We start from the raw sequence: 27,231 nt of genomic DNA on the forward strand, positions 1-27,231 counted from the left end.
TATTCGTATGTTTTTTTTTTTGGTTTTTTTAACTTATACATAGCTATTTTTTAATTATTGTGGACCCTCCAAATTATCTTTTCAACCTCGCCCACTTTTCGGAGCATTGGAGGTTTTGCTTTAACAAGTATTTGGTAAAAATCGTTTAATTTTGTTTAAGGCTTACTTATTGTAATAAATAAATATCCAACCACATTTGAAATAACAAATATCTTTTGTTTGCTAACTGTTGCTTCCATTCCTTTTTTTTGTCTCAATTCCAAAATCTTAATTGTTCCCTTTAATTTATCATTTTAGAATTTAGAAAATTATCATCATTATTATTATTTAGAATATACCTTTATTGAGTAAGAAAGAAGAAAAATATTATAGGAATCCCTATTGTAGTTTTTTATTCTGTAAAACACATTAATTAGTCTGCATTTTCGTTATTTAGTTTAAATTGAATCGATGCAGATGTCAAGTTCTGTTCAAATATTTATTACAGATAATTGGCTCGCGTGACGAAACTACGAGAAAATATATAGAACATAGCGTTGTTCACTTTAATACTTTATTTAAACGTAAACCCTAATATAATTAGTTAGTGATTGGTCAGTATAATGTCTGCACAAATTTAAAACTTTGAAAATAATATCTTTACACCATTTGACATCTATAGTTGTCTAATAATTGAGAATAAAATAAAATTAGAAGTTTGTAGCTCCTGGTTTTAGAAATTACAGAAAATATATACATTAATGTTAAATTGTGTTAAAATTCATCATCTCTCGCTTTAAAGGCAGAGGCACTATCTACAGCCATCATGCGATGAAAAAAATCTTAGCAAATAAAACCTTATTTACATTTTTTATCACTAAAATGGGATTTACAAGTTGAAAATACATACGATTGAAGATGGTGCAGTAATAAAATTGGTGGGAGGAGCAAGAAGTCAATCTCCCTCTGCATCTCCTTCATGTGCTATCAAATTGCTTCTTTCTGCGTCGTTAGTGGTGCATTGATGCAACTGGGGAGAAGCAAAGAGATTCCTCTGAACGTCATCGGAGGAATGTGAATTCACAAGATTAGTGGTATTGCCGCTAGGCACTGTTGCAACATGCGGAGAATCAAAGTCAATGCCTCCGCCAGAAATTGGTCCGTTTTTACCGCTACCTATAACCAGCAAGCATTGTTAGACATAACTCTTTCTTTCAAAATAAAACCTATTAGGAGGGAAATATAACCTGAAAGATTAGGGGCAGGAGATGTGTTTGATAACGCAGGTGACGTTCCACTTCCTCTTTTCATCTTTGACTGCAAAGCAAAACTTGCCGTAAGTAATGTGGATTAACGACCAGCTTATAAAAGGAAGAAGCATCACTCACTCAATTTTAACTATGTAATAAATTGTACAAATGTTGCAATTGTCATGTACAGTAGTAATCTTAACTTGTAGTTCGCAATTCAATTGTCATGTGATGATTTGAATGTCAAGCACCCTTCACAAAGATGCTATGAGGGGGTTTGATTTGGCTAAAAGATATGTGCAGCTAAGTAAAGAGATTCAGTAGGGTGTTTACCATACATACCTTCGAAATTTCTTCACAATGCTTCACAACAATTGAGATACTTGAACATCGTCCATGCGATAAAACATAGGCCCACAAGAGAAGCTTCCTTGGTATGCTCAGATCAAGTGCATCAATCCCAGCTGTACTTGGGTTGAATGATATATGTGTAATTAATTGTGATGGAATCAAATAAAAGTTGAGTCCGGAGGTAAGCACTACTGAAGAACTCTCCCGATAAAAATTATAGCATGCTCTGAGCAAAGTGTTTGCAGTTTCCAAATTCTCCTCAGAGGCTTTGTTAATGATGATATTTTTTATTTTTCCTAAAACGGAGCTCCATCTTGTTTCAATCTTTTCCAAAGGAGCTGGATCTTGAAAAGCTGTACTCCATAATTCATTTGGCTGCAAATCAATGCAGAGCAACTGGCTATTATCCATCCCACTTTCCATCAAACTATGGGCCGGAATCCCATTTGAGAATGCACATGATAATGGAGTTATTTGTGCCAAATTATATATAAGAGATCGGCACCAAGCGACAGAAGCATGCCTGCCAATTTCTGCAGAATTACTGTCAGAGAACTTTGGATTCTTAGAACGCTTCCGAATCTTCTCATTTATTGTTTCAAGAGTTTCCAGTTTTCCATTTTTCTCCAATAATACAATATAGTCATGAAGATATCTGCAAAGATTTGAGAACTAAATTAGTTAATACAATTGAAAAACAGATAGCAAACATATTGTACTTCAATCGGAAGAAACTCAGTGAACATAATTTGTTCAAAAAGTCATATATTACTTTAAATCTTATTACCCATATATGATACTCTCTGACATATCCGAGCCTTCAATTTCAGTCAAGCTGCATATCTCTGGCCATAGGCTCCCTTGTTCCATGAACAATGCAAACATTCTCTCCAGCACATTGTCATAACTGGTCACTGAACCAGAGGCAGCAGTCTGAGAATGGCGGATAGTTGAAATCAGAGCCTTTAGATATCTACCGATAGCCACTGGTATAAGATCTTCAATGCATAATGAAAACTGCACTTGTGGTAGAAATGAAAGACAAACAAATAATGTTACAATACAATCAAACTAGAGAACCAGATAGGCAAAAATGGCAAAAGAAATGAAGCAGGTCATAGTTGACGGGTGACTAATAATATATAATATTAAAGGATTCTAGACAAAATAGAAATGTTTACTAGGCAAGGAAAGTGGTGATGCATAGAACAAACAAATAAAACAAAAATAGTTAAGCCTCCAAGGCTGCTTAAGAAACACATTTGAAGGGTCTAGGAGAGTCTGAAGCAAAAAAAATGAATAATTCGTGAAATTCATTCTATTATTTTTGACGAATACCTACTACTAGCTATAATTGGCAACAAGAACTTCCATGTTTTAATAGACGTAAAACTGATCCACCTAGGTTTAGAAATGCTAATATAAAAGAAATGAAAATTGAAAAGAGAAAGGAGGACTAGGAATCCAGCCGAGTCAAAGTACAAAACAGAAAACAAGGAAAATAAATCAAAGTCCTGGATTAGAATTTTTTCCCCCCTTGATAAATCAGATGCCAGATTCTTCAAATTCAGGACCAGCTTTTGCTCTGGTCGTGAAGGGGTTTCCTTGACTTGTGCTCATATAAACTGTAAATCTATGTCTTTAGCAGTAAATTCTTATCACCTAATTTAACTAAACCAATCTTAGTAATACTATCTTAAAGGCAACAAGCCAAATCATCAAACAATTTGCATTAATCAAGTGCAAGAAACAGCTATAATAAAAGTTCTTCCATGAGAACAAATTAAGCATAAACTGTAGCAGTTATTATTTACTGGCGTGTAACTTAAGCAGTAAATCAGGACTCTAGAATTTTACCCGTTTATCTGCCCGAAGAGCAGTATACGAACGTTCAAGAATACATCTATCTCCAGTTTCCTCCAATAGTTTGAGATAAAACACCAAATACTTCCTAATGCAAGTAATAAATTTTCGAGAACTTTCTGGTAAGTTAACCTCAAGGGCCTTTTTGTTGCCAGCAGAACCTGGTGTCTTCCGCCTGATATTAAATGCAAAATAGGTTAGTCCTAGGTTGGGGACTTAATGCTGTTTCCTTCGTCTTGCATAGCATGGATAAAAATTCCATTAAATGTACAATATTTTGATAAGGAATCCCTCCAGTTACACAAGGCAGTTTGGGCAAAATTTATTTTCATTGAGACAGAAAGAAAAGGTTCCAAGTGATCTGTAAGGACACTAATTAACATTACCAACGTATTAGTCAAGCATCCTTCGAAATGGCCAAATCAATTGTTAGTGACGAAATGCCATTTCATTTATCAAATTAACAAAAACTTAAAAATAAAAGGATAATAAGAATCATACCTTCCTTTTTTCACCATGCTATCAATTTCCCACATATTTATTGTAAACGACGAGCGTGAAGATTTGAAGCAGAAAGATAGATGATCCTTTGCCCTCTCTATATCACCACTCTCACCTCTTTTGTATAGCCCTTGTGCCAGCATGTATCTAGCCTTATGAAAATGTTTGAGATCCCCCTCCACACACATTTCAAGAGCAGAAAGGCAATCATTGTAAAGCATAGACCATACAGTATCCAATTTGAGCAAATCTTCATGGTTTGTTTCCACACCACTAAGAATACTTGTTACAGCTTCTTTTACAGATTGATTAAAGGAGTTTGCTGATAGAACCTGCTTAAGAACAAACAATAGAAAAAGATATAAAAGATCAAGTGCCCAAATTACCCAGTCAATTAAAAAATTGAATGTTAACATTTGAATTAAATTAACTAGAACTGTAAAGGACAGAAAAAGAGCATATGACAATTAAAAATGCAATCAGAATAAATGAACAATGTCAAAGACAAATAAATAAACCAAAATAGAGTTCAGTGATCAGAAAAGGGAGGGAAAACCTTCAAAATCTCAAAATTCTGCTTTCCATGCTTAAATAATAATTTCAAGCGTGAGGCATGCATCCTATAGACAGGATCAACCGCTGATATGTTCAAACCAATAGCTTTATTGTAATATGATATGGCAATTTCATGTGAATATCCAAGTTTTTCGCTGAGTTTACCCAAGTAAAAGGCATGCAACCAATCTTGCCTGCAAAAGAATCAAGTAGTTTATAAACATCACTTTAAACCTAGAGAAGTGCAGAAAATAACAATATACAGAGAAAAAGGATATACTTAAGTGTGAAGGCTTTCTTAAAATGTTTCATTGAATTCTCACAAAATGTCATCCACGCTGCATCCTTTAAGGGCAAAACAGATCTCTGATCATAAAATGGGACTACATTTTGAAGACTGTCATAGTATACCAACGCCAATAACTCATGTATCTCACACTGGAAATACAACAAAAGCAATAAAAAGTTAAATATATATAAAAAAAACAATATTCCTCTACCATCGCAATAATGATATTACCAAGATTCTTAAAGAACGTGAATGCATTCGAGTGAATGTTTTAAGCATATATAGTTACAAATCCATAACATTAAAATTAAAAATCAAAGCATCATATAGCTTTTTACTGCACATTTTAATTAGTCTTGAAAAAATATTGTCAGACATTTACCGCAACCAAGTAGCTAGCCTAAACAAAGAATGTCAGTGTCAATGCAGATAGCATTTGCAGGTATAAACACAGAATTTCAAGTTAAATTCCCACTCTGATGGAATTCAACTTAGTTAAACCCAGATATTGTAAATAAAGGGAAATTTTAAAAGCAGTAAATATATAAATAGAGGTAAACCTGTTGGGCAGATGTCTTTGCCAAAGCTAAACTCATTAGTAGGCAACGTCTACTCCTCCTTCTACTTGTTTCCACTCTCTCGGACAAAGTAGCATTCTTCCTCCAGCCAACTACATTAACATGCTTGCTACCATCATTTAGCAACAAATCTACTTCCTGGCTCCGTGCAACAAAGGAACATTTATAAAACTATATAGGGCAGCGTACTTAGAGATGAAGACAACAATGTTTATTAGTAAATTCAGAGTAATCAGGGTTTTAATAAGCCAAATAACATTTCTAACTCACCTCATCATAAATATTTCCAAGTCTCTGCCAGCTTTCAAAGCGCAGAGGATTGTAAATGAGATCATATTTGAAGAGCTTTGCATTTTGTTGAACAAATTCTTCCCCTTCCTTGGTCAGAACAAATCCAGGCCACTTATCTGTTGCACTCATTTCCTCAGACAGAGCTAAGAAATAATACAAGTTGCAGTAGACCTCCAAATATGGCTCAGACCTGAAAGTCAAATGCACTTCGAGATAACCTTAAGATGCTAAAAAACAATTAATATCACGGATATATTGTAGCCATTAAATTTAAATCAGAATGTTATAAAATAAATTAATAAAGAAGCACGTAAACTACTGTAGAATGTATACCTTCTCAACAATGTTCCATTATACTGAACAATGCCACCCACATCAGGAAACATTCTCTCCGTAATAGAATCAAGAAATCCATCAGATCCAGCCTCCTCTGAGAGCTTTTCCTCACATAGATTAGGATCATCTAGGAACTTATCTATAGGGTTTCCTTCCAAGAGGTCCTCAGGTGGCTGCAGAAAGTGTTTCCTGATAGCTCTTAAAACTCTACGAAGTTTGACCAGTCCCGTCCTCTAACACATAATTTTTTAGAAAAAAAAAAAATCACAAATGAAACTTTATGTACAATATTCCATGGACATGTTGTACTACAAGTTATGGATTGAGAAAACTCACAGAGGATGACTTTGCATATGGAAGAACATACTTAAAAACATCAGCACATTGTTCTTTAGTTTGATAATCTCCTCGGCTTGTGTTTTTGTGCATGACTAGATCATCCTCATACGATGAATCCGATCTTAGATGTAATCCATATAAACAGAAAAAGCACTGATCTAAAGCACAATCAATTTTAGACTCAAGTTCCTCCCGTTCATCTTCAGAAAGTTCATTTCCACATTCAATTGATTGATTGCTTGAATTTTCAACCATAATTAACTTACTGTCAGTGCCAGCACCTCCATGATTTTCACACTCTACTTCCTTGCTGTCTTTATCATGAATTCTGCATGAGAATATATCTTCGGATATTACTCCTTCAGAAACATCCTTTTTAACTGAATTAATTTCATCAATTTTGGTCCAGTCCATCTGGATGCCTAATGTGTCTGATTTTGATTCTTCCAGAGACACATTGACAAGACTATTTTTGGACACTTCTTCACATTGCATTGATTCTTTATGGCTAAAGCTAGATTTAAGCTTCATGTCCAAGGCCAAAAGATGCTTTATTGCAAATCTAAGAAATGTTCCTTCTTCACCTTTTCCACCTTCACCCAAACAGCAAAGCCCATATTCAGCAAGCAGGTCATGTGTTGCAACAATTAAATCAACCTGAGTTAAGAATGCAGAAAAGAATAGTAGAAGTTTTCAATTAAAAAAATCAATCACTAAAACAACCAAATCACTTAAAAGTACAACTATTCCAAGAATAAGATAGCTAACTTGAGTTTTGATTGGTGTGGTTGGGCTAAGATGCTGGAGTTTGCAGAAAACAACAACTGCATCAACAAAACATCTGCTTTCAGCCTGATCTGAAAGTTCTTCTGCTGAAGCTTTATTGAAGACCAGTATGCTGGCAACATAGCTAATGATTAACAACAGCAGAGATTGCATTTGAGAAATGCTACTTTTTGGAACAGAAAGGCCACCCTGCAAGTATAAGAACACATGCTTTCACCACAATAACATTCTATATTGAAATACCAACGAAACTAAAGATGCTATAAGTAAACAAGTTACACAGACCAGCGTAAGCAATCATAAATTATATCCACTTTTAACTGTAAAAAATATTGAGAGGAAAGTACCAACAAGAAAAACGATCTATATTTCAAAACCGAGATAGAAAATAATGACATAGCAAGAAAGACTATCAAAGAATGCTGCAGAGGCAACAAGGCCTCTAAAGGCTAATTCCCTTGAAACAACCATGAGTGAACAAGAGAGAAGCCACAATTGCAACCCAAATCAAAGCATATCAAGTGGCAATCTGGTTCTTTAAAAATTGAGTTTTCCACTCAACCCAATACATAATTGGATAGAAAAAATTGCCACCAGGCCTTAGTCTTTGAATAACTTTAAAACGAATCATAGAAATTGTTTCAGAGTGAAATGTTTTTAAGATTGACCCAGCATGCCAAACCATCTATTCTTAAGGAAAAGAGCCACACAACAACGAATAAATCATTGATCCCTTGTCTCCACACTTAAGTTGCAGATCACATAAATATCAACGAAAAAGAGTCCACGTGAGGATAACTAATCAAGAAAAAGGCATTAATATTACTGATAGAGAGTACTGCACTACTTCTGTACAGAACAAGCACACAAGTTTCACTTTGAAGAACAAAGTTCAAAAAATTAGTTTCCGTATCAACTAAACCAGGTCAAAAAAAAAATCAGTTTGAAAATAACAATAAATTCAATTCTTATCAGCCCCATACACATTCAGTGAAAAGTAATATCATAATTTGTATAACTGATAATCATGAAGGCTAAGCTATGCTTGAAAAGGCCTTCCCAATTCAAAAGGATTCCAGTAAAATGTATACAGATCAAAGACATGACTATCGTTTAGTGCAATCAATGAAACAGTAATGAAGAAAACAAGATAACACGAGAATGGAGTTCCAATTAAAATACAATTATTTTGGTTCCTTTCTTTTTTTCTGCCTGGCAGAAAAAGAAGAGTTTCAGTGGGTTCTTAAAATACTACACTCAAAAACATAGGAGAGTAAAATCAGGAAAAAAAGCCAAAACAACTAATCAAATAGATAGAGCCCATCAAGTTCCTGTATTTCTATGAGAAATCTGAGCCAAAAATATTCACAAGCAAACAGAACAAGTAATGAGGATGTGACTTTTTCAATTATAATATAACAGAAAATTAGTTTATCAAGTTGATGGCACAATCACCTTTATTCAAGAAGGAGTAATTAATACTATTCTAGATGCTCATTACTAGGCTAATAATAGATAACTATTAGGTAAGTTCTAATTGTCTCGTGTGTTTCAGGAAGGAGAATGACATATAGTTCCTGAACTTCTTGGATGAACAGGAAAGTATTTTTTTTATTAATATGCGCTATAACATCACAGAATCCAAAACTACTGAAATGGTATTTGCTTACAGAATCTCCACGTTGATCAATAATTTTCTTCACTTGTGAGATACAGTCAGAAAGTGCTTTCACTTCATCCACAACCCAGTGACTACAGTGCTTACTAGGACTTTCCCTTGAATCAATATCAAAATTAGGAGATGCATTTAAATGAGGTGCTTGATCAGAGGATTTGAATGATTTAATACATGTACTTAAACCCATCTTTGTCATAAGTATTTTCAGCTTCCTATAATGACAATTGAAATACATCTCCACATCCATTGGCTTTGTCTTTTGGCATGCTTCCATTAGAACGTCTACAGCCATGAGCTCAGTGGAAGTTATCTTTTCATCCTTTTTATCTGCCATGGATAAAGGGAATGAATCAGGATAGACATCCCGCATGCAGAATAGAAGTGGAGAAAGCAGGGATACACACTCCAAATACTTTTCATGCTCCATCATCTTAATGACAGAATTCTCCATCAAGAAGTTGACCTTCAATATATTAATTTCATCAAGAACTCTATCAAAGTTTAGTTCTTTTACAGCCTTGCAATGTGGACGGGAGACTGAACAGAGGGAATCTTCCACATTTTCTCTCTTGGCCAAAAGTGACAAAGCAATACAGAACTCTTCACAAGCTTTTGCCATGTTGCCATCAACAATAGACAATCTCCCACTTAGCCAGAAAAATCGAGCCCAAAGAGAACTGTTTTTCATCAAAAGTGAGCTGTCTAAATTTAAATTGCTTGTCATTGAGGTATCTATTGTTTTTACACTGGTCTCCTGGATGCTATCAATCAAAAAACAACCTTCATTCAAGGCATTAGTAAAGTGAAAAGGGTAATCTAAAGCTACAGATTCTATGATCTTACAAAGATGGTAAGATGTCTCAGAAATAAATTCTGACTGATTAGAACCAATGGGAGAGCATGATCCAAAATCATAATACAACTCAGCAAGGAAAACATTACATTCAGCAGTTCTCTCTTTTCCCCAATGCCTAGTCAACTTTTCCAACTCCAGAAATTTGACAAAAGCATCCTGGTATGTGAGACCTTGTTTTGCAACCTCTTCTAAAAGCAAGTGCCCCATATGATAAGCACCATAATTGTTTGAGGTCTCTCTTACAAATGCAGAAACATTATAATATTCAGAATTTCCTAAACAAGGTAGACTTGTGGTCTCTCTATCGATTGTATTTTGACCCTCCAATCCACCTGCAATAAATGGCTCTAGATATTGAATGACAACCTTAGTAGGGTCCTTGCCATAAGAAGAATCAGATTCTTCTTTCCCTGGTTTACGACTTCGGAGCCTTTCAAGTCGAGAACTTCTCCTTTCATGTGGCTGTTCTTCTTGAGTGTTTGCTTCTTTCTCTTTAAGAGCACTTGATTGTTCTATGTTACCATCACCAAAAACACTATTATCACCATTGGACCCTTTCATTTCCACAGTGTTCAAAACAGCTTCTGAGCTATGTGGTAAGATTATGCTTAGCTTAATATCAGGAGAAGTTAACGCCTTTTCAGGATCTATCTCACTTTGTGGTGATAAGATTTCCAGGAGTGCATCAGCAAGAGCCACCCAGGAAACTTCTGTCAGGTGAAGTTCTTTATTCTGTTTAAGCTTTTTGAATACAACATCCTCATCTGCATTGTCATTAGAAGTTTTTCTCTTGTTAGGAAATTTGAGTCGCACATGTTTAGGCTCCAATTTGTCTATGCCTCTTGGAGCAAATGGTAAAATTTCTGATTCTTCAATGGTACTTTTAACATACAAAGCACGAGCATGTGATGGCCAGTGCCTCAAAATCAATTCAGCAACAGAAAGGCAAGCAACCTCGTCACCAATTGCAATAAGAACTTCCAAAAGCTTCTCCATGCAATTCCCTGTAGACGCAGTAGGGATCACATTAGCATAAATACATAATATATGAGTATTTTGCAGAGCTGGCATAGAATCAATATTGAAATGAAGGTATTTTGAAAAAAACATTCAAAAGGTGAACTTTATTGTTTAAAGTGATTTAGAAAAACAAAACTAGTCTTGTGTGGATAAGGATGAGCATTGTTACAGTAGATTACAAACTCAGGTCCCAATGCTCATATGGGAAACAGGTAGATGTGTTTTGAAAATTACTTTTGAAAGAGGAGCTCGACAACAAATTCAAATCTTAAATTAGCATTGAAATGCTATGAATGACAACATATGTGTACATCAAAATCAATCCTTTCTGAAAGACCATTCACTCAGCCATAATCAACAAAATATAATTTCTGACAGAATGGCAGTTCACACTGCTCAAGATATAAATTTTACTTTTGTAACAAAATTGAAAAATGCCAAAAGTAATTCTCCAGTCCAGAGTAATTTGCACAGCGCTGAAGTCATTCCTCACTTTTATTTCCAAGCTCATACACACATGAAGAGATTGATAAACAGTTCGTTCAAAGACACCCAACTCTTATACATGAAGGATAAAGATAACCAAAAGAGGTAAAAGAAAAAATGAGTTTCACATCCAAGAAAAACTAAGAAGCACTCCATTAGAGAGCCATTAGAAAAAAAAAATATTTGTTAAGATCTAAGGTGCTTACAGTTATTAGGGCTACACAACAGGCCTTGCTCAAATGCCCAACGTGAAATACTCAGCGAGCCCATTGAGCATGATAATGTACCAAGCTGGTTCCAAACAACAGAATCTTTAGAATCGATCTCCACAGCTTGAAGATAACAGCGTAAAGCATTCTCATAAAATGTGGAGCCTTGCTTAAGAAATACAACAGCAAGGTTTTTCAATGCCAAAAATCTGTAGAAGCATTTGTAAGTACTATGAAACACTCATAAAGAGATAAACATTAAAGAAAAATACCAAATACTCAATGCATTCAAGGAACTTTCATATCCAACAGGTAAAGAGATCAAAACTTTGTTACTAAACCTAATTTATCCCCTACCGAAAGCACTCAACAATGCTAACTGATATTGACTGGACCCAGTCTAGAATCAGAAGCATTGAAAGCAAAGGTACATCTTATGCAGATAGAAGAATGCATAGATGCAACAAGTACGAGAAAAGCGTACGTAGGTTTTACTTGATACCAAATAACAAACTAAGATCAATTTTGTTTAACTAAGATTTGCACCCAGAAGGATAGCTTTAAAACTAACTTCACCAGTGATGTGCTTCACGAAAATTAAAAATATTGACAGAATTGTCTTTGTATGAGAACCAAGCGCCCTAAAACTTAAGGAGAAAGGAATTTATTGCAACATATTCATGTGAAATGTTACCTTGGTAGACTAGAATTTGAAAGAGAGAAATTCTTGCATGAGCACGGTATCAATCAAAGGCTCAGCAAAAATATTAAAATAAGTAAATAACTAGAGCAAACAAGCACAAAATTTAACACAGACGTCCTAGTTATTTTAATTAATACCGGGTTTTAAATTGGTCATGCCTTTAGGTACTAAGCTCGTCAATAATCGATCAATTAAAGAAACAACCATGAGCAAACAATGATGACAGAACAGTTGATATCTTGATAGATAAAATGTAGTATAGCACAGATCAAAACCTGAGTTGCAATAGATGACCATCACTGGCAGTGCTATTCACCTGATAACAGAAAACACATCAAACCACCAATCTAAAATGATTGAACAAATTATGCATGACACAAGAAACAAAACCTGAGCATTAGCAATGAGAGGGTCTTTAAGAACAGATTCCAAGAGTTCGCGAGACTTCTCGTACTCTTTTGCTTGTAACTTGAGAAGCCCGTCATGATAAGTTTGAGAAAGATGAAATTCCTGAAAAAAAGAAATGGAATCAATAACGGTAATGCCAAACTTGAATTTGTATTAAAAAAAATAAAAAATTACCAGCACATATAAGAATAAAAAAGCTATTAAGAGTTCCAAGAATCTAATCTTTATAGCGTAAGCAAAGCTCTCAGAAGCGCTTGACATTTTCAATTATGCTCAAACAGGAATACGGAGAGAAAGAAACGTACCTGGGCTTCTTTCGTCGGAGCTAGTGGCTCCCACTTAGTTTTGGAGTCAGTGTCATTGATAGCTGCAATTGAGAACTGAAAAGGCAAAACCAAAGCCATTTATCAGAATGAATAATTCAACGAGTAACGACGATGAGACGAAGATTCGTAGAACAAATAATTAGTATCGTACCATATTCGGACTTCACAACGGTATTGCTACCCCGTAGATTCGGCAATTTAGGGTTCCAATCTCCTTCGGATTTTGGCTTCAAAACGTTTCAGTTGCGACGAGCTTTATTTTGACAAGCACTTAAGCTATAGCAAGCGAACGCGCTCTGAGAAAGCCCTTTAACCATTTAACAAACGACGTCGTACTAGAGGCTTCTCTGCTATCTTTAACTTTGAGCATACAACTGGAACAAAGCGTCTCTCTTCTCTGCCGCACTGTGGTTCAGTTTCCGACGTTGCAATTGCATTAGTTGATGGAATGTTTGATTCAGCAATAACGTATGCATCGCTTTATTCTTATTTTGTCTTTAGAAAAAAAAATCCTTAATTTTTTTTAATTAAATTTTGAGAATACAATAAATTTATATATTTTAATTAGAAAATCATTATATTAAGTTTTTAGAAGACTTTCTTAAATATTTTTTTTTATCTTAATTTGTTATTATGTTTTTTTTCTAAATTGATCAATAAATTAAATTATAAAATAAATTAACACGGACAAAAAAATTATTCTCTGCTACAATGGTGTTGGACGCTTGGTTAAGCTTAGAATCATTAATACAATTCAATAAAGTTCAATTCAATACTACAAATTGAAAATATGAGAAAAATAAAAGACATACTTTTCTTTTTCTCCTTAGGAATAACTAAATTAATATGAAAATGGATTTGAAAAGAAAAAAAATTAAATAAGATTATTTGGATTAAGAGAAAATGGTGAAAAAAAAATATGAAACGTACTTGTTCGTTTAATTCATGGATGATAAAAATAATTATTTTAATAAACAAAATTGTAAAATGATCAAATTGTAAAATTAATTTTCAAAAATATTTTGGTATATATTATTTTAAAAATTATATTTTTAAACATATTTTAATTTTAATTAATTATTTATTGTGATATAAAATATGTTAATGAAGTATCATATATATTTATTAATTATTTGAATTGTTTATTTTATTATAATAAAAATATATATTTAATTATTATATATTGCATCTTACTTTAAAATTAAATAATAAGATTAATTAATTAAATATAATAAAAATATTAATACATAATTATTTTGTCGAAGTTTACATTTTATTTTTCAACTTTTCCTTTTTTTTTCTTTGCATATGTCAGTTTCTGGAAATCACGAGTGGAGGGGAGAAGACAGGTGTATGTTTTTTTGAGTGGATCCATAGCTTTCAGAGGTAGTATATAATTAAAGCTTTTAGCTTTCGTACCATTCTCTGCATGGATTCTTTCTCTCCCAAATTTTGAGTTTTTTTTTTTTCTTCCTTCTCTCTACAAATTTTCAATTTTTCTTTGTAACACCCCTAACTGGATGTCACTTTAAAATTAGAATAATAGCATCCTTACATAGTTTACTATAAAATCGATGTTTTCGGATAAAAAAAAAACTTTATTTCAATAATATCGCGGAAATCCAAAATCACAAATCATAAACGTTGTTCTTACAAAATACAAAAAAATTCAAGCATACCCTTTACCGAAACATCAAGTCTGAAAAGAAAATTTAAATAACGAAATCAATAAAATCCCAAAAGAACTAATTTCCCCCTCTCATCAAATTACTGCATTCCAGCATCATCTGCAACGCCATCTGCTCCCAGACAAGTACGATCATTGCAGGTGGAAACCACAACCACAAACTTTCAGGGTGAGTAACTAGAAATATCATCATAACTTATAACACAGTAAACCAAAATTAAGTATAAATGATAACAAGTCAAAACAACACATTTCCATTCCAAATAAAATATCACAATCAATTCATTCATAAACCAATGTCGTTTCCTTGTACTTTGTCATCCCAACCTGTTTCGCAAAACAGGACGATTCGAGTCGTCCTCCATCGCAACTTCAGACCTATCTCCCCGACTTATCGAAAAGCCCTTTGGGCGAGACATTCACCTCCTTTCGCAAAAGGAAGTGACACTCGAATCTCTGTCTCTATACGAGACCCAACATCCTTATCGTATCGCAATACGAAAGGCTCACACAAACGACAACAGTATGAAGAAAATAACAGTTTCATGTTCATATCACCATTTCATAGACATTCTTATTATCATAGGTTTTTCCACAAATCATAAGATTTATCTCACTATTCTCAGAACATACATAGTCTCAACAACATGTATAACTCATCCAATACAAAATTATAACACCATGGTAAATATTTAATTTAATAAAATTCTACCAAGAGAAACCATAACACGTCAAACCCAATCATATATTTTACTCGGTCAGTTAACTAATATAGGAAAAGAACTCACACACCACTACCTCATTCTTCACACCTAAACAAGGGATGCGCTACTCCTCTTCTACAATACCCAAGCGTTCACAATTCTAATTTAATTAACCAACCCACTGGTTCAGTATAGCACAATAGCAAAACACGTAAATCAACACTCTTCATTAATTTATATTCATTTTTATTTCACTTAAAGTAGAACCTTCTCCTATTTATATACATTCCCAAATATAATTACAAAACAAAAACCTATAAACCTTCCCCTGCACTTAGTACCTCAGGCACTTAACATACCAATATATATAAAATCTATATTATAACAATATAATCTATACCTTAAGTAATTCGTATTTTTCTTATATGAATATATATATATATATATATATATATATATATATATATATATATATATATATTATATTAATGTCATATATAAACTTACGTACATGATTAAAGTTATATATTTTAAAATTTCTTTTCGGTGTCAAAATTTATTCTTCTGTCAAAACAACCTTCATAAAGCGGATCCCACAATAATACTTAAATTCTCTTCATTTTATTATGGGAATTAAACACCAGACAATCCTGATCACTGGAATTGTTTCCTACACCAAACAAATGTACTTCCTAAACTAATAAAACAAGTTTTATACTTTTACCAAGCTACCCAAAATATTGTTCACCAGTAAAATAATAATTTACCTGTACATCATACTACCATCACATGCAAATACTTTTGATAATATTTAAAAATTATCACATCACCCAAATTCCAAGTTTCTACTATCTCTTACAAACACATACCCGCTTATACATTAAACTGTCAAACTCCAACTCCACACTCACTGTTTTACTGAAAAACTTCGTTAATGTCTTCCACACCCAATCATTCCACTGCCAACATTTTATTCTCGATACTCACCCACTCTATCCCTTCATCTGCTACTACCTAAGCTATTTCCCTTTCATTTTCTCTTCACTGAAAATCACACCCCCTTTTTCCATTCATTTTTCTTCTTATTTAAACTCCCTGGTTTCCTCACTCATAACACTTTTCTTCCTTTCCGTCCTAACTATTTCATTCTTCCCATACAGAAAACATCCTTTTTCTTATCATTACAAAACCCCATAAACATTCTTTATAATTCTAATTATCTCTCCACTTCTTTATACTCTCGTATCTTTCACTCACTTCTCTACAAAAACGTCACCCTATATCTAAATTCAACCCCACGGAATACACCATTCTCAACATGCACTTACATGTCTCCCCAAGGTTACACCCTTCCCCTAGAAATGTTTCCGATCACGGGAAGATTCAAAATTCTTAACAAAACAGTCATCACATCACATACCATTGTGGTAAACCCACCATGCACAAGGATAAAACTGAGTTACTCCCCTTACGACACAAAACACTCATCAAAACCAATGATACAATGGAGAACACATATACACAACATGAGAAATCCGGTTCCTCCCCTTACCTGGATTTCAGGAAGATCTGAATGCTCTAGAATTACAGATAAAGTCCACAACGCTTGCTACTTGGTAACAGCAACCGCGACTCCTCGCCTCTAACTTGCACACTGGTTTTCACTTGTACACTATTACTCTAGAAAATAAGGGTTGCCTTTCTTCTTCTTCTTTTTTTCTCGTTCACTTCCCTGTTATCCTCCCCTCTCTGCTTACCCTAAATATAACCTATAAGTCTTCCCTAACCACCACACAAAACCGTCCAAAAAGTGTTCCTAGAATATAGAAGATATTCTCCTTATCACTAATCCCACGATTCCTCTCTCTTCATACATGCAAAAAGGGAAAAATAAATAAAATGCAATCAAAATAAGGAGACCACCTTTGATGCATATTTACTTGACTAAAAAAAAAATACCAAATACCTTCTCTCACATCAAAAGCATTTAATAAGAAGCAAATAAAAAGGGCTCTTTCTCTTTTTCTCATATTTACGTGAAACACTTTAGCCAAGTATAAGATATTCTCTCTCTTAGATCACGTGGGTCCTACTCCCACCAATTGGAAAATAAAATAGAAAAATAAAATTAAAAGAAATAATATGTACTTGAGGACATCTCAACACCCCTTTCATGCACATACATATCAACCAATTCATCAATTTTCATCTATGAAATTATTAAACAGAAATAATAATATTAATTAATCACTACTCACAACTTAACACTTTCTTCAAATTGATACACACCATAATCAATTATTTCATACTATAAAATATAATAATAAAATAAAAAGATATTTTTATTTTATACGAGTTTTACATTCTCCCAAACTCCAAAAATTTTCGTCCTCGAAAATTGTACTATTAATTGAACAAGTATGGATATTCCTTTCTCATAAGTTCCTCTAATTCCCAAGTCATCTCTTGGGTTTTCTCGCTCCAAAGTACCTTCACTGTATGAATTTCCTTTCCTTGTAGATTCTTCATTTGAACATCCAACACTCTTACTGGTCCAGCTTCAATCGTGAGATCTTCACGAACTTGTATGTTATCTAACTCCAAGACACAGGTTCTTAACAAGTCTTCTAATGACTGAATAGTCCTCTCAGTCTGACCATCTGTTTGAGGGTGATATGCTGAACTCATCCTCAACCTCAATCCTAAAGCCTCCTGCAACTTTTGCCAAAACCTTGAGGTAAACCTTGGGTCCCGATCCGAAAGAATGCTATTAGGTACACCATGCAGTCTCACAATTTCTCGAATGTACAACTTTGTCAATTTTTCCATGGACATCGTTTGGTTGATTGACAAAAAGTGAGCGCTCTTCGTCAGTCGATCAACTATCACCCAAATGGAATCATGACCCTTCGATGATCTCGGTAAATGAGTTACGAAATCCATCGATATGCTATCCCATTTCCACTAAGGAATATCCAACTGTTGCAATAGTCCGCCCGACCTTTGATGTTCCATTTTTGCCTTCTGACACACCAAGCAAGAAGCTACAAACTCAGCCACATCCTTCTTCAATCTCTTCCACCAAAAGGATTCTTTCAAGTCCTTATACATCTTAGTCATCCCCGGATGTATACTAAGATTACTCTTATGACCTTCCTCCAATATCATTCTTCTCAGCTCGACTTTATTCGGAACACAAACTCTTCCTCGAAAACGAAGAATGTCATCATTGTCCAAAGTAAAATCCTTGACATTCTCAGATCCTAATGTTGTAATAACACCTTGCAGTTCTTGATCTATCCCTTGCTCTGCCTTTACCTGCTCTAAGAAGCCACTCGTGATCATCAAATGACTACACCAGATATGACCTCGTCCCAACTGCACATCGAGGTTCATGTCTCGCAACTTTTCTATCAGCTCCAACTCCTTGATCATCAAAGCAGACATCTGCACCCGCTTTCTACTCAAAGCATCTGCCACAACATTTGCTTTACCTGGATGATATTGTAATTCAAAGTCATAGTCCTTCAGATATTCCATCCACCTCCGTTGCCGCATGTTTAATTCCTTTTGGTCAAACAAGTATTTTAGACTTTTGTGGTCGCTAAAAACTTGAAATCTCGCTCCATAAAGATAATGTCTCCAAGTCTTCAAAGCAAACACCACCGCTGCCAACTCTATATCATGAGTCGGATAGTTTCTTTCATGCGTCTTCAGTTGACGAGATGCATATGCCACTGGTCTCTGATTTTGGATCAACACACAACCCAAACCTTGGTACGATGCATCACAATATACTTCAAAAGCCTTGTCCGAGTATGGAATAATTAGCACCGGCGCAGTTGTCAATCTTTTCTTCATCTCTTCGAAGCTAGCCTCACATTGATCTGTCCAAACAAACGGCTGATCCTTTCGGGTCAATTGAGTTAAAGGGCCCACTATCTTAGAAAATCCATTAATAAATCTTCGGTAGTAACCTGCTAGGCCAACAAAACTCCTTACTTCAGTCACCGACATAGGGCGCTCCCATTTTAACACTACTTCTACCTTGGCTGGATCAACTGAAATCCCTTGAGCAGAAATCACATGGCCAAGAAATTGAACTTCATCCAAGTATTGTTTGGCTTGCATGTGTTCATCTAGTCCTTTTCTAGGTATTTTTTTGTCCTTGATTCCATGATTGGGTTCTTTTCACCAATCAGAAGTTTGTAGGAAGACATAGAAGTTACTTGTGGTGTAGGCAATACTGTAGAAATATAACAGTTCATGGGTTTTGAGGTAAGGGAAGCTTGTAATTTAATAATAATTTTCTGTTTTGAAATGGTTGCATGTTTGAATGATGCTTTGTTTGGTTATTTGGTGGATATGAAATATTGATGTTACCGCATGTTTGTTTGTATGTGATGGTGATTGATAAATGACATGAACTGGGTAGAAATAGGGTTGAACTTAAGTCTACAGTATTCTGCATAATTCTTTAATTGTAGCTGAGAGTCATTCGTGACCATTCGGTTTTTCTCTTGGTGTGTTCGGCCTTAACTAGATTCTTCTTCTGCAGAGTATCTCAGTTAATGACCAATCGGTCTTACATTGTTAGAATGGAAAATAGCGTTCGATCTAAATATATTTGTATATTTTCACTTAGTAGCCGACCTAGTTAAGGCATTCAATAGAATTTAAATATTCGATATTACACTCGTTTTCAATATATAAATAGATGTTATGCTATTTTCATTGTCGGACTTACATATATATTTTTATAAGTTTAGAGTGTTTGGTCATGTACTAAGTACTCGGTCTTAGCAGTGTTTGGTCTTGTACCAAGCACTCGGTCTCATTGTATTACTCAGTCATACACTTATGTTACGGTATTACTAGTGTTCGGTCTAAACTAATAGTGTTCGACCCAACTCAATAGTGTTCAACCTGAGCATTAAGTGTTCGGCCTAACTCAATAGTTCGGATCAAGTCAATAGTGTTCGGTCTAAGTCAGTAGTGTTCGGCCTAAACCAATAGTGTTTGGCCTAAGCCTTAAAGTGTTCAGCCTAAGCCCTAAGTGTTCGGCCTAAGTTAATGGTGTTTGGCTCAAGTCAATAGCATTCGGTCTAAGAGTCAAATATTCAATTTAACTTTAGTATTCGGGTGTTTTAGTGTTCAACCCAAAATAATGTTCGGCTCATGCTCGAGCCTTGTTCTTTAAACGACCGTTCGGTCATGTTCACATATAAGGAGTGTTCTCTCATTCGGTCTAGTTCATAAGGTGAGGTATAATGGGCTAACTTTGTGTGGCAGCTAAAGGGTTTCCCATGTTACGATAATCATGATGATTTTCCAGATTACCTCCCACGAGTGCACGAATGACACACTTGTTCTGACAGTCAGAGTAAAATGGTTGGTCACGTTTATGTGATAATTGTACATTTATGAAAAATATTATGTTTGTTTAAAATTGTATATTAACATGATTAATTAAATTACATTAGCTTACTCTTATTTTCCTGTTTTGTCATGTTCGTTCGGTCGTCCTTGTCACTATAATGATCACCCTGGGAGTGTGAGCAGAGTGTGCTGAAGGTACGTTGGAGCAAGCGCTGAGCAGTGAAGAAGACAGTTTTCTGACAAAGTTTAGGATTGTTCGGTCTAATACATTACTTGTATTACTGTTCGGTTTGTACTTGTAATTGTATCATGTTTTCAACAAAGTTTTAAATTTATGGTTATTTTAGGATAAGTGTAAATTAATTTTATTTTTTGTTCTATAATATTATAAATGAAAAGACTCTTAAATATAGTTTATAACAATATTTTTGGGACGTTAGAGTATATGAAGTGAGAAAATAAAAAATACGTTATCTCAATTTTTATATATTTTTATTTTGTTTTTTATTATTTTTTTCACAAATCAGTCTTCTAATCCCATTTGAATTGTACAAACAATGAAATATCTTATGCCAAAATTTGGACCTAATTTTTATATTTTTATATTTTGTTTTTCATTATTTTGACGTATCTTTTTTGTCAATTTTTTAAAATTAAAATAAACTTTTTTTTAGCAGAAGGAATAATTCATTTAAAAAAAAAACCTGATAAACTTTAAACTAAATCAATAGATGAATTGGTTAAAAAATTATTATTACCAATATAACTTATCTAATAGTACTTCATTCAAATTAATATACAAAAATATAGAAATAAAATCACTAAATGTATAACTCAAAATAAAAATTTAAACAAATAAATTCATATGAAAAAAAAATCAATGAATTCTTTACAAATAACACCAAGAAATCACATTAAAAAAATTAGAAAACAATATCAATACAATCTTTTATTCTATAATTATGCATTATGCAAATAAGAAAGATTCATATATCTCTTAATATAAATCTCTATTTCAAGTAAATAAAAACATATTAATATCTTTTAATTAAAATATATATAAAAAAAGGCTTATTTAATAGAATAAATAATATTTTTAGCAAGAATTATATAACAGAAGTTACTCTTGTTATAAATATAAAAAAAATAAAAATATTTAGATTGAATGAAAATCAAAAGAAAAATATTAAATTGTTCCGAGTACATTCCAAAATTTTGGTTCTTTTCCAAATTTATATTTTATAAAAAATAATAATACTTTGATACAATTATTTATTTTCACATAAAATAAGATATACAATTGAATTTCAATAGTAATTTTGTTCAATTGAACACATTACAGCTCAATAACATAATGATGTGTTAAATAAACATAAGCGTATTAAGATATAAAAGATAACTCACAAATTACAAATTATATGAATAAAATTAGTTTATTTACATTCTATTTATTTATATTTTAAAGAAAATAAAAATGTTGTGAAAAGAATATTAGAGTACATAGTCACTTTTCACATTCTCTTATTAACTATTATAATAATATTTTTTACAAATTATTGATTTGTTTGCTTCCAATTATGTATTTGAGAGTAAAGGAGGGATGTCATATCCCATAAATTCCTTAGTGGGAAACACATGTCACATTCTTCCAAGCTTCCCATGACAGTGGAAGACAAAATATATTTGCATTTAATTTCTCAACTATTGGAAATCGTGCGGCAGTAAAAGGAGGTGAGATGTGCAGTAAGTGGAATCTAAGTGGCAGCTCATGGAGTGCAGAAATTCAGAAAGTGGAAAACATGTGGTAGCATGGGACTCGACCGTTCGGTTTTTGGAGGTGGTATAAAAGCTGGAGTTTTAAATCTGGCATCATTTTCACTGCCTGCGATCTTCTTCTCCAAAACTTCAGAACTCCATTTTCTCCTCCTTCTCTCTAAAACCTCCACCTTTTCTCTAAGATTCCGACCATTTCCTTTCCTCCGATCATCAACTTTCTTTTAAAATAAATACTCTTGGTGTCAAGACCTTCACTTTGCACCGGTCCGATTTCCGTTCTGAACCGATAAGTGTTTCTGGCCGTTGAAGCTTCTTGGTATTCTTGCATGCAAGCACCCTTTAAGCTTGCAGGTGATTGTTAAACCGTTTCTCTAAAACCTGTTGTCTTGTAATTTGACTCTAGACCTTGGGAACATTAGAAGAGGTAGTCACTGCCAAAGGAACCTTAGAGGCCTAGCTGGAAATAGAGGTAAGGGAAGCTTATAAATTTAATTATGATTATTTTGTATGCATGATTTTGAGTTATGCTTGCTGAATTTATGATCTTGTTGTTGAGAAATGCATGTTTGATTTTTGGTATGAAATATGTCATAGAGTTATAAAACTTAGTGATAATATGAATCTGTAATTGAAGGGTCATTAGGACCGTTCGGTTTCCTCTTAAAACAATTGATATGGTATCTTTGTGTTGAAACTTAAATATCTTGTTTGGTTATCTGTTCGGAATTAACCATTAAAGGACGTCCGGTCTCGAAGTACTTGGTCATAAACTGAGTATTTGGTTTCATATTAACCATTTAGAACGTTCAGTAATACACTGAGCGTTCGGTCTATATTAAGGTTGTTTATTTAAAAGTGCTAGGTCTTATACCAGTACTTGAATTCTAAGAACGCCCGATCATAAACTATACGTTCGGTCATACAAGTGTTTAGTATTAGACTGACACTTTATTTCTGAAGCATTTGGCTTCATATTATTGCTATTAATTATTTAAGAACGTTCGGTCATAAACCAAGCGTTCGGTTTCACAAATATGATATTATGTTTGAGCATTTAGTCATAGACTAAGTACTCGGTTTGATATTAATTATCCTTCTTAGAAAAAAACGTCTGGTTTATAATATTACTTATTTGAAAAGTGTTCGGTCTTACACTGACACATGATTCCTCTCAGAGTGTTCGGTTTTGCACTGACACTCGTTTTATTGAAGAGAACTTCTGCTAGTCGTAAAGGCATTTGGCTAAAGTCATAAACTTGGTATTCGTTTCCTTCCAAGAATGACTTATGTTGTTTAGCATTCATTCTTCTTCATGAATAAGTCTACCTGTATTGTTTTCAAAAGGGTTCGGTTTTATTCTATGCTAGACCATTCGGTAACCTATTAAACTTCCTTGTTTTATTCAGTCTCTTGTTCTTTGACCGTTTGGTCACTTATTGAATCCCTTTGATACTTTGTTTCCTTATCACAGTTGGGTCAGTTTGTATTCGTACTATTTATAAGAAAAAGAAGTAAATGATGAATGAGTTTATTATGATTTAAGAGTATTCCAGGGAGGAATATCTCATGATTGGAATTGGATTGGTAAAGTATGATTGTGGCCAAAGGCTCAGGTTTTGACTTTATCCTGATATTCCGTGATTACGCCTTCTCAGGTAGAAAAGGGTAACTCATGCGTGGGAATGGCAGGAGGTCCTTTAGCTTAGTATTTCTATACAGAGGTGATTCCACTGGACTAACCTCGGGTGGCGGTCTGGAGTGTATCCCAGCCAGGTCCACCCGGGTGCAGAGAACGGCGAGCATACATGGTCATACCATCCGGACAGTGTCTAGAGGAATTGGTTATGATGATGATTCCCGTTCGATTCTTAAATGGAAATACTTAACTTATGATTTATTATTTGATATTGATGTATGTGATTTATGTGTATGTTTTGAAAATATATTGGAAATGATTAATTAAATTTACATAAGCTTACCCTTATCTGTTCTGTCTTGTCTATGTTGTCGTTCGGTATTTGACCGTCCGATTTGTTCTCTTCACTGCAATGATCATCCGTTTGGGTGTGAGCAGAGGGTGCTCTTGAAGATACTTTGGAAGATGCCCTGCAAACAGAACAACCCTTGGATGTGATGCCGGAAAATTGTGCAGGACCGTCCGATCTTTAGATTCGATTTTACTTTTGCTTAGAGTATGTAACCGTATGGTTCAGGTTTTGTAAGAACCGTTCGGCCTAGATATCCCTTTAATGTATCATTCGGTCTGGAACTTGTCATATGACTGTTCGGCCTTAAATTGTAAATGCTATCAGACTTCTATGTTGTGTTCTATTAGAATGGTATATGCAGTTGGTAAAAAGATGCACAATCAAGGTAAACGCAATATGATCCATGACTAAGAATATGCAGATGATTGAACAAGAAGAAGCAGAGAAGGAGAGATTTAGAATCTTACTCGTGCAAGAAGAAAAGTGAACAATATATTGGTTCAGGGAAATGCCCCTTTCGACAATCTTGAATGTTCCAGAGAAGAAGCAACAACGATAAATTGTAAAAAGTGTGTTACAGAGAAAGTAAACCAAAGATAAAATAAAAAGCTAAGGGAAGTGGGCCAGGCTTCCAAAACAGGCCCAATATAAGACAACTATCATCCCCCTTCAAGTTGGGAATAGATATCAGTCATACCGAGCTTGGATTTGAGATATTTAAAAGTAGATGGAACGAGAGGCTTGGTAAAGAGGTCAGCAACTTGCTCATTTGTTGAGATGGGAAGCAACTTTAAAAGACCATTGTTGATCTTTTCCCTTACAATGTGGCAGTCAATTTCTATATGTTTGATGCGTTCATGGAACACTTGATTGGTGGCAATCTGAATAGCTGAACTATTGTCGCAATAAACAATAGCAGGTTGGACAATGGATATGCAAAGGTCTTGAAGGATGTAAGTCAACCATTGTATTTCACAAGTAACATTAGCTAGAGCCCGATACTCAGCTTCAGAGGAACTTCTAAAGACAGTTTGTTGCTTTTTTGATTTCCAAGAGATTATAGAATTACCGAAGTAGATGGAATAACCAGTAATGGATTTTCTGGATTCAGGACAGGTAGTCCAGTCGGAATCACTATAAGCTTTCAACTGATGGATGCTATTATTTTGGAGGAAGATGTCGTTACCAGGACTGCCTTTTAGATAACGAGGGATGCGGTTTGCAGCTTGTTGGTGTATGGTGGTAGGAGCGGAGACAAATTGACTGAGATTGTTGACAGAAAAAGTGATGTCAGGTCTGGTGTTGGTGAGATATATAAGGCGTCCGATGAGTCTACGATAGGAAGAGGCGTCTTCATCATTGAGGAGGTCTCCTTCAGTAGTTAACCGAGAGGAATGTGCCATTGGTGTGGGCATAGGAGCACAATTAAGCATTCCAGCTTCTGTAAGGAGATCAAGGGTGTATTTTCTTTGACTAAGGTGAATGCCAGAACTATTTCGAGCGACTTCCAAACCAAGAAAGTAAGATCACCCAGATTTTTTATATGGAAGAGATTGTCAAGAGAAATGGTGATGTGTTGTATCTCGGTGGCGTTGTTGCCCGAAAGAACAATGTCATCCACGTAGATTAAGATGGCGGTAGTGTGACAATTATCATGTTTCAGAAAAAAAGAGTGATCAACATTGGAACGTATATAATTATTTGACAAAAGAAAAGTAGAAAGTTTATCATACCATTGACGGCCAGCTTGTTTCAACCCATATAAAGATCTTTGTAGTTTGCACACTTGATTTGGCTTTTGGATAAGAAGGCCAGGAGGAGGCTGCATGTAGACTTCTTCATGTAAGTCACCATGCAAAAAGGCATTGTTGACATCAAGTTGCTTTAAGATCCATTGATTAGAGGCAGCAATGGCAAGGAGAAGGCGTAAAGTAGTTAATTTGGCAACGGGGGCAAAGGTTTCAAGGTAGTCAAGGCCTTCAAGCTGAGTGTAGCCCTTAGCAACAAGACAGGCTTTGAATCTGTCAATAGACCCATCGGACTTGTGTTTTATTTTGTATATCCAACAACATCCAATAGGGTTTTTTCCTGGAGGAAGATCAGTAATGATCCAAGTTTTATTGATTTTTAAAGCTTTGAGTTCATCATGCATGGCTTGGGTCCATTGGGGAATTTTAGACGCTTCCTTGTAAATACGAGGTTCAACTGTGGAGGAAATAGATAGAATTGTGTGCCTGAAATCAGAAGAAAGCTTGTTGTAAGAAATAAAATCAGTAATAGGATATCTGGTGATATTGTGAGTTTGGAAATTCGTGAGGTATGCGGGAGGACGTTTGGAACGGGTTAAGCGTCTGATAATATCATTCTGTTCTTGAACATTAGTGACATCATCATTGAAGGCAGTTGGTGGATCAGGATCAGAAGTCTGGTGGACGTCCATGTTGTCCTCATTAGTGTTGGTGACATGATCATTGGGAGTGGGCACAAGAGAACGATTATTAGGAAAGTTAACATTGTCATAATCATGATGATAATTGTGAGGAATAGGCAGAGAAAGAGAGTTAGAGTCATGAGTATTATTGTGAGAGGAAGTATATGGAAAACAATTTTCATGAAACAACACATTACGAGAAATATCTATCTTATGATTTTGTAAGTTAAGAAACTGATAACCTTTTGTATGCTGTTTGAAGTCAAGGAAAACACCAGGAACAACCCTTGCATCAAGTTTCTTCCTGTTAGCAGCTAAGGTGAAGACATAACATAGACAGCCAAACACACGTAAAGCAGATATATCATAAAGCTTGCCATTTAATTTTTCATAGGGAGTAGCATGGTTAAGTAAAGGAGTATGCATGCAATTTATCAATAAGGTAGCATGTTCAGCAGCAAA

General features: G+C 34.5%; 1 protein-coding gene across 3 annotated transcripts; it reads right to left on the bottom strand.

The window, feature by feature from the left end:
* Positions 1 to 710: 710 nt before the first annotated feature.
* LOC106762021 lies at positions 711 to 13,252 on the bottom strand. 3 transcript variants are annotated; one of them, XM_014645698.2, is made up of 19 exons: positions 12,956 to 13,252; positions 12,784 to 12,858; positions 12,461 to 12,580; positions 12,346 to 12,386; positions 11,365 to 11,576; positions 8,789 to 10,656; positions 7,101 to 7,307; positions 6,330 to 6,989; positions 5,991 to 6,226; positions 5,637 to 5,847; positions 5,349 to 5,504; positions 4,780 to 4,937; positions 4,501 to 4,693; positions 3,945 to 4,276; positions 3,438 to 3,618; positions 2,368 to 2,597; positions 1,572 to 2,235; positions 1,227 to 1,296; positions 711 to 1,155 (listed from the first exon to the last, which is right to left on the bottom strand). In XM_014645698.2, exons 1-19 carry the CDS (start codon positions 12,956 to 12,958, stop codon positions 935 to 937), a joined length of 5,838 nt encoding a protein of 1,945 aa, XP_014501184.1. In that variant the 5' UTR covers positions 12,959 to 13,252; the 3' UTR covers positions 711 to 934. The 3 variants fall into 3 exon arrangements, with proteins under 3 accessions (XP_014501184.1, XP_014501183.1, XP_014501185.1); XM_014645697.2 differs by having other exon boundaries at positions 1,563 to 2,235; XM_014645699.2 differs by lacking the exons at positions 12,784 to 12,858; positions 12,956 to 13,252 and having other exon boundaries at positions 1,563 to 2,235; positions 11,365 to 11,449; positions 12,461 to 12,485.
* Between the last annotated feature and the right edge of the window lie 13,979 nt (positions 13,253 to 27,231).

The sequence above is a fragment of the Vigna radiata genome, chromosome 5 (assembly GCF_000741045.1).
Source record: "Vigna radiata var. radiata cultivar VC1973A chromosome 5, Vradiata_ver6, whole genome shotgun sequence".
Lineage (NCBI taxonomy): Eukaryota > Viridiplantae > Streptophyta > Magnoliopsida > Fabales > Fabaceae > Vigna > Vigna radiata.

Excerpts from the sequence above, each read along its gene's own strand:
- LOC106762021 (XM_014645697.2), bottom strand. Across the intron at positions 5,505-5,636 it reads TTGGAAATATTTATGATGAG|GAAGTAGATTTGTTGCTAAA; the intron begins GTGAGTTAGAAA and ends GCACGGAGCCAG. Across the intron at positions 3,619-3,944 it reads AGCATGGTGAAAAAAGGAAG|GCGGAAGACACCAGGTTCTG; the intron begins GTATGATTCTTA and ends ATTTAATATCAG.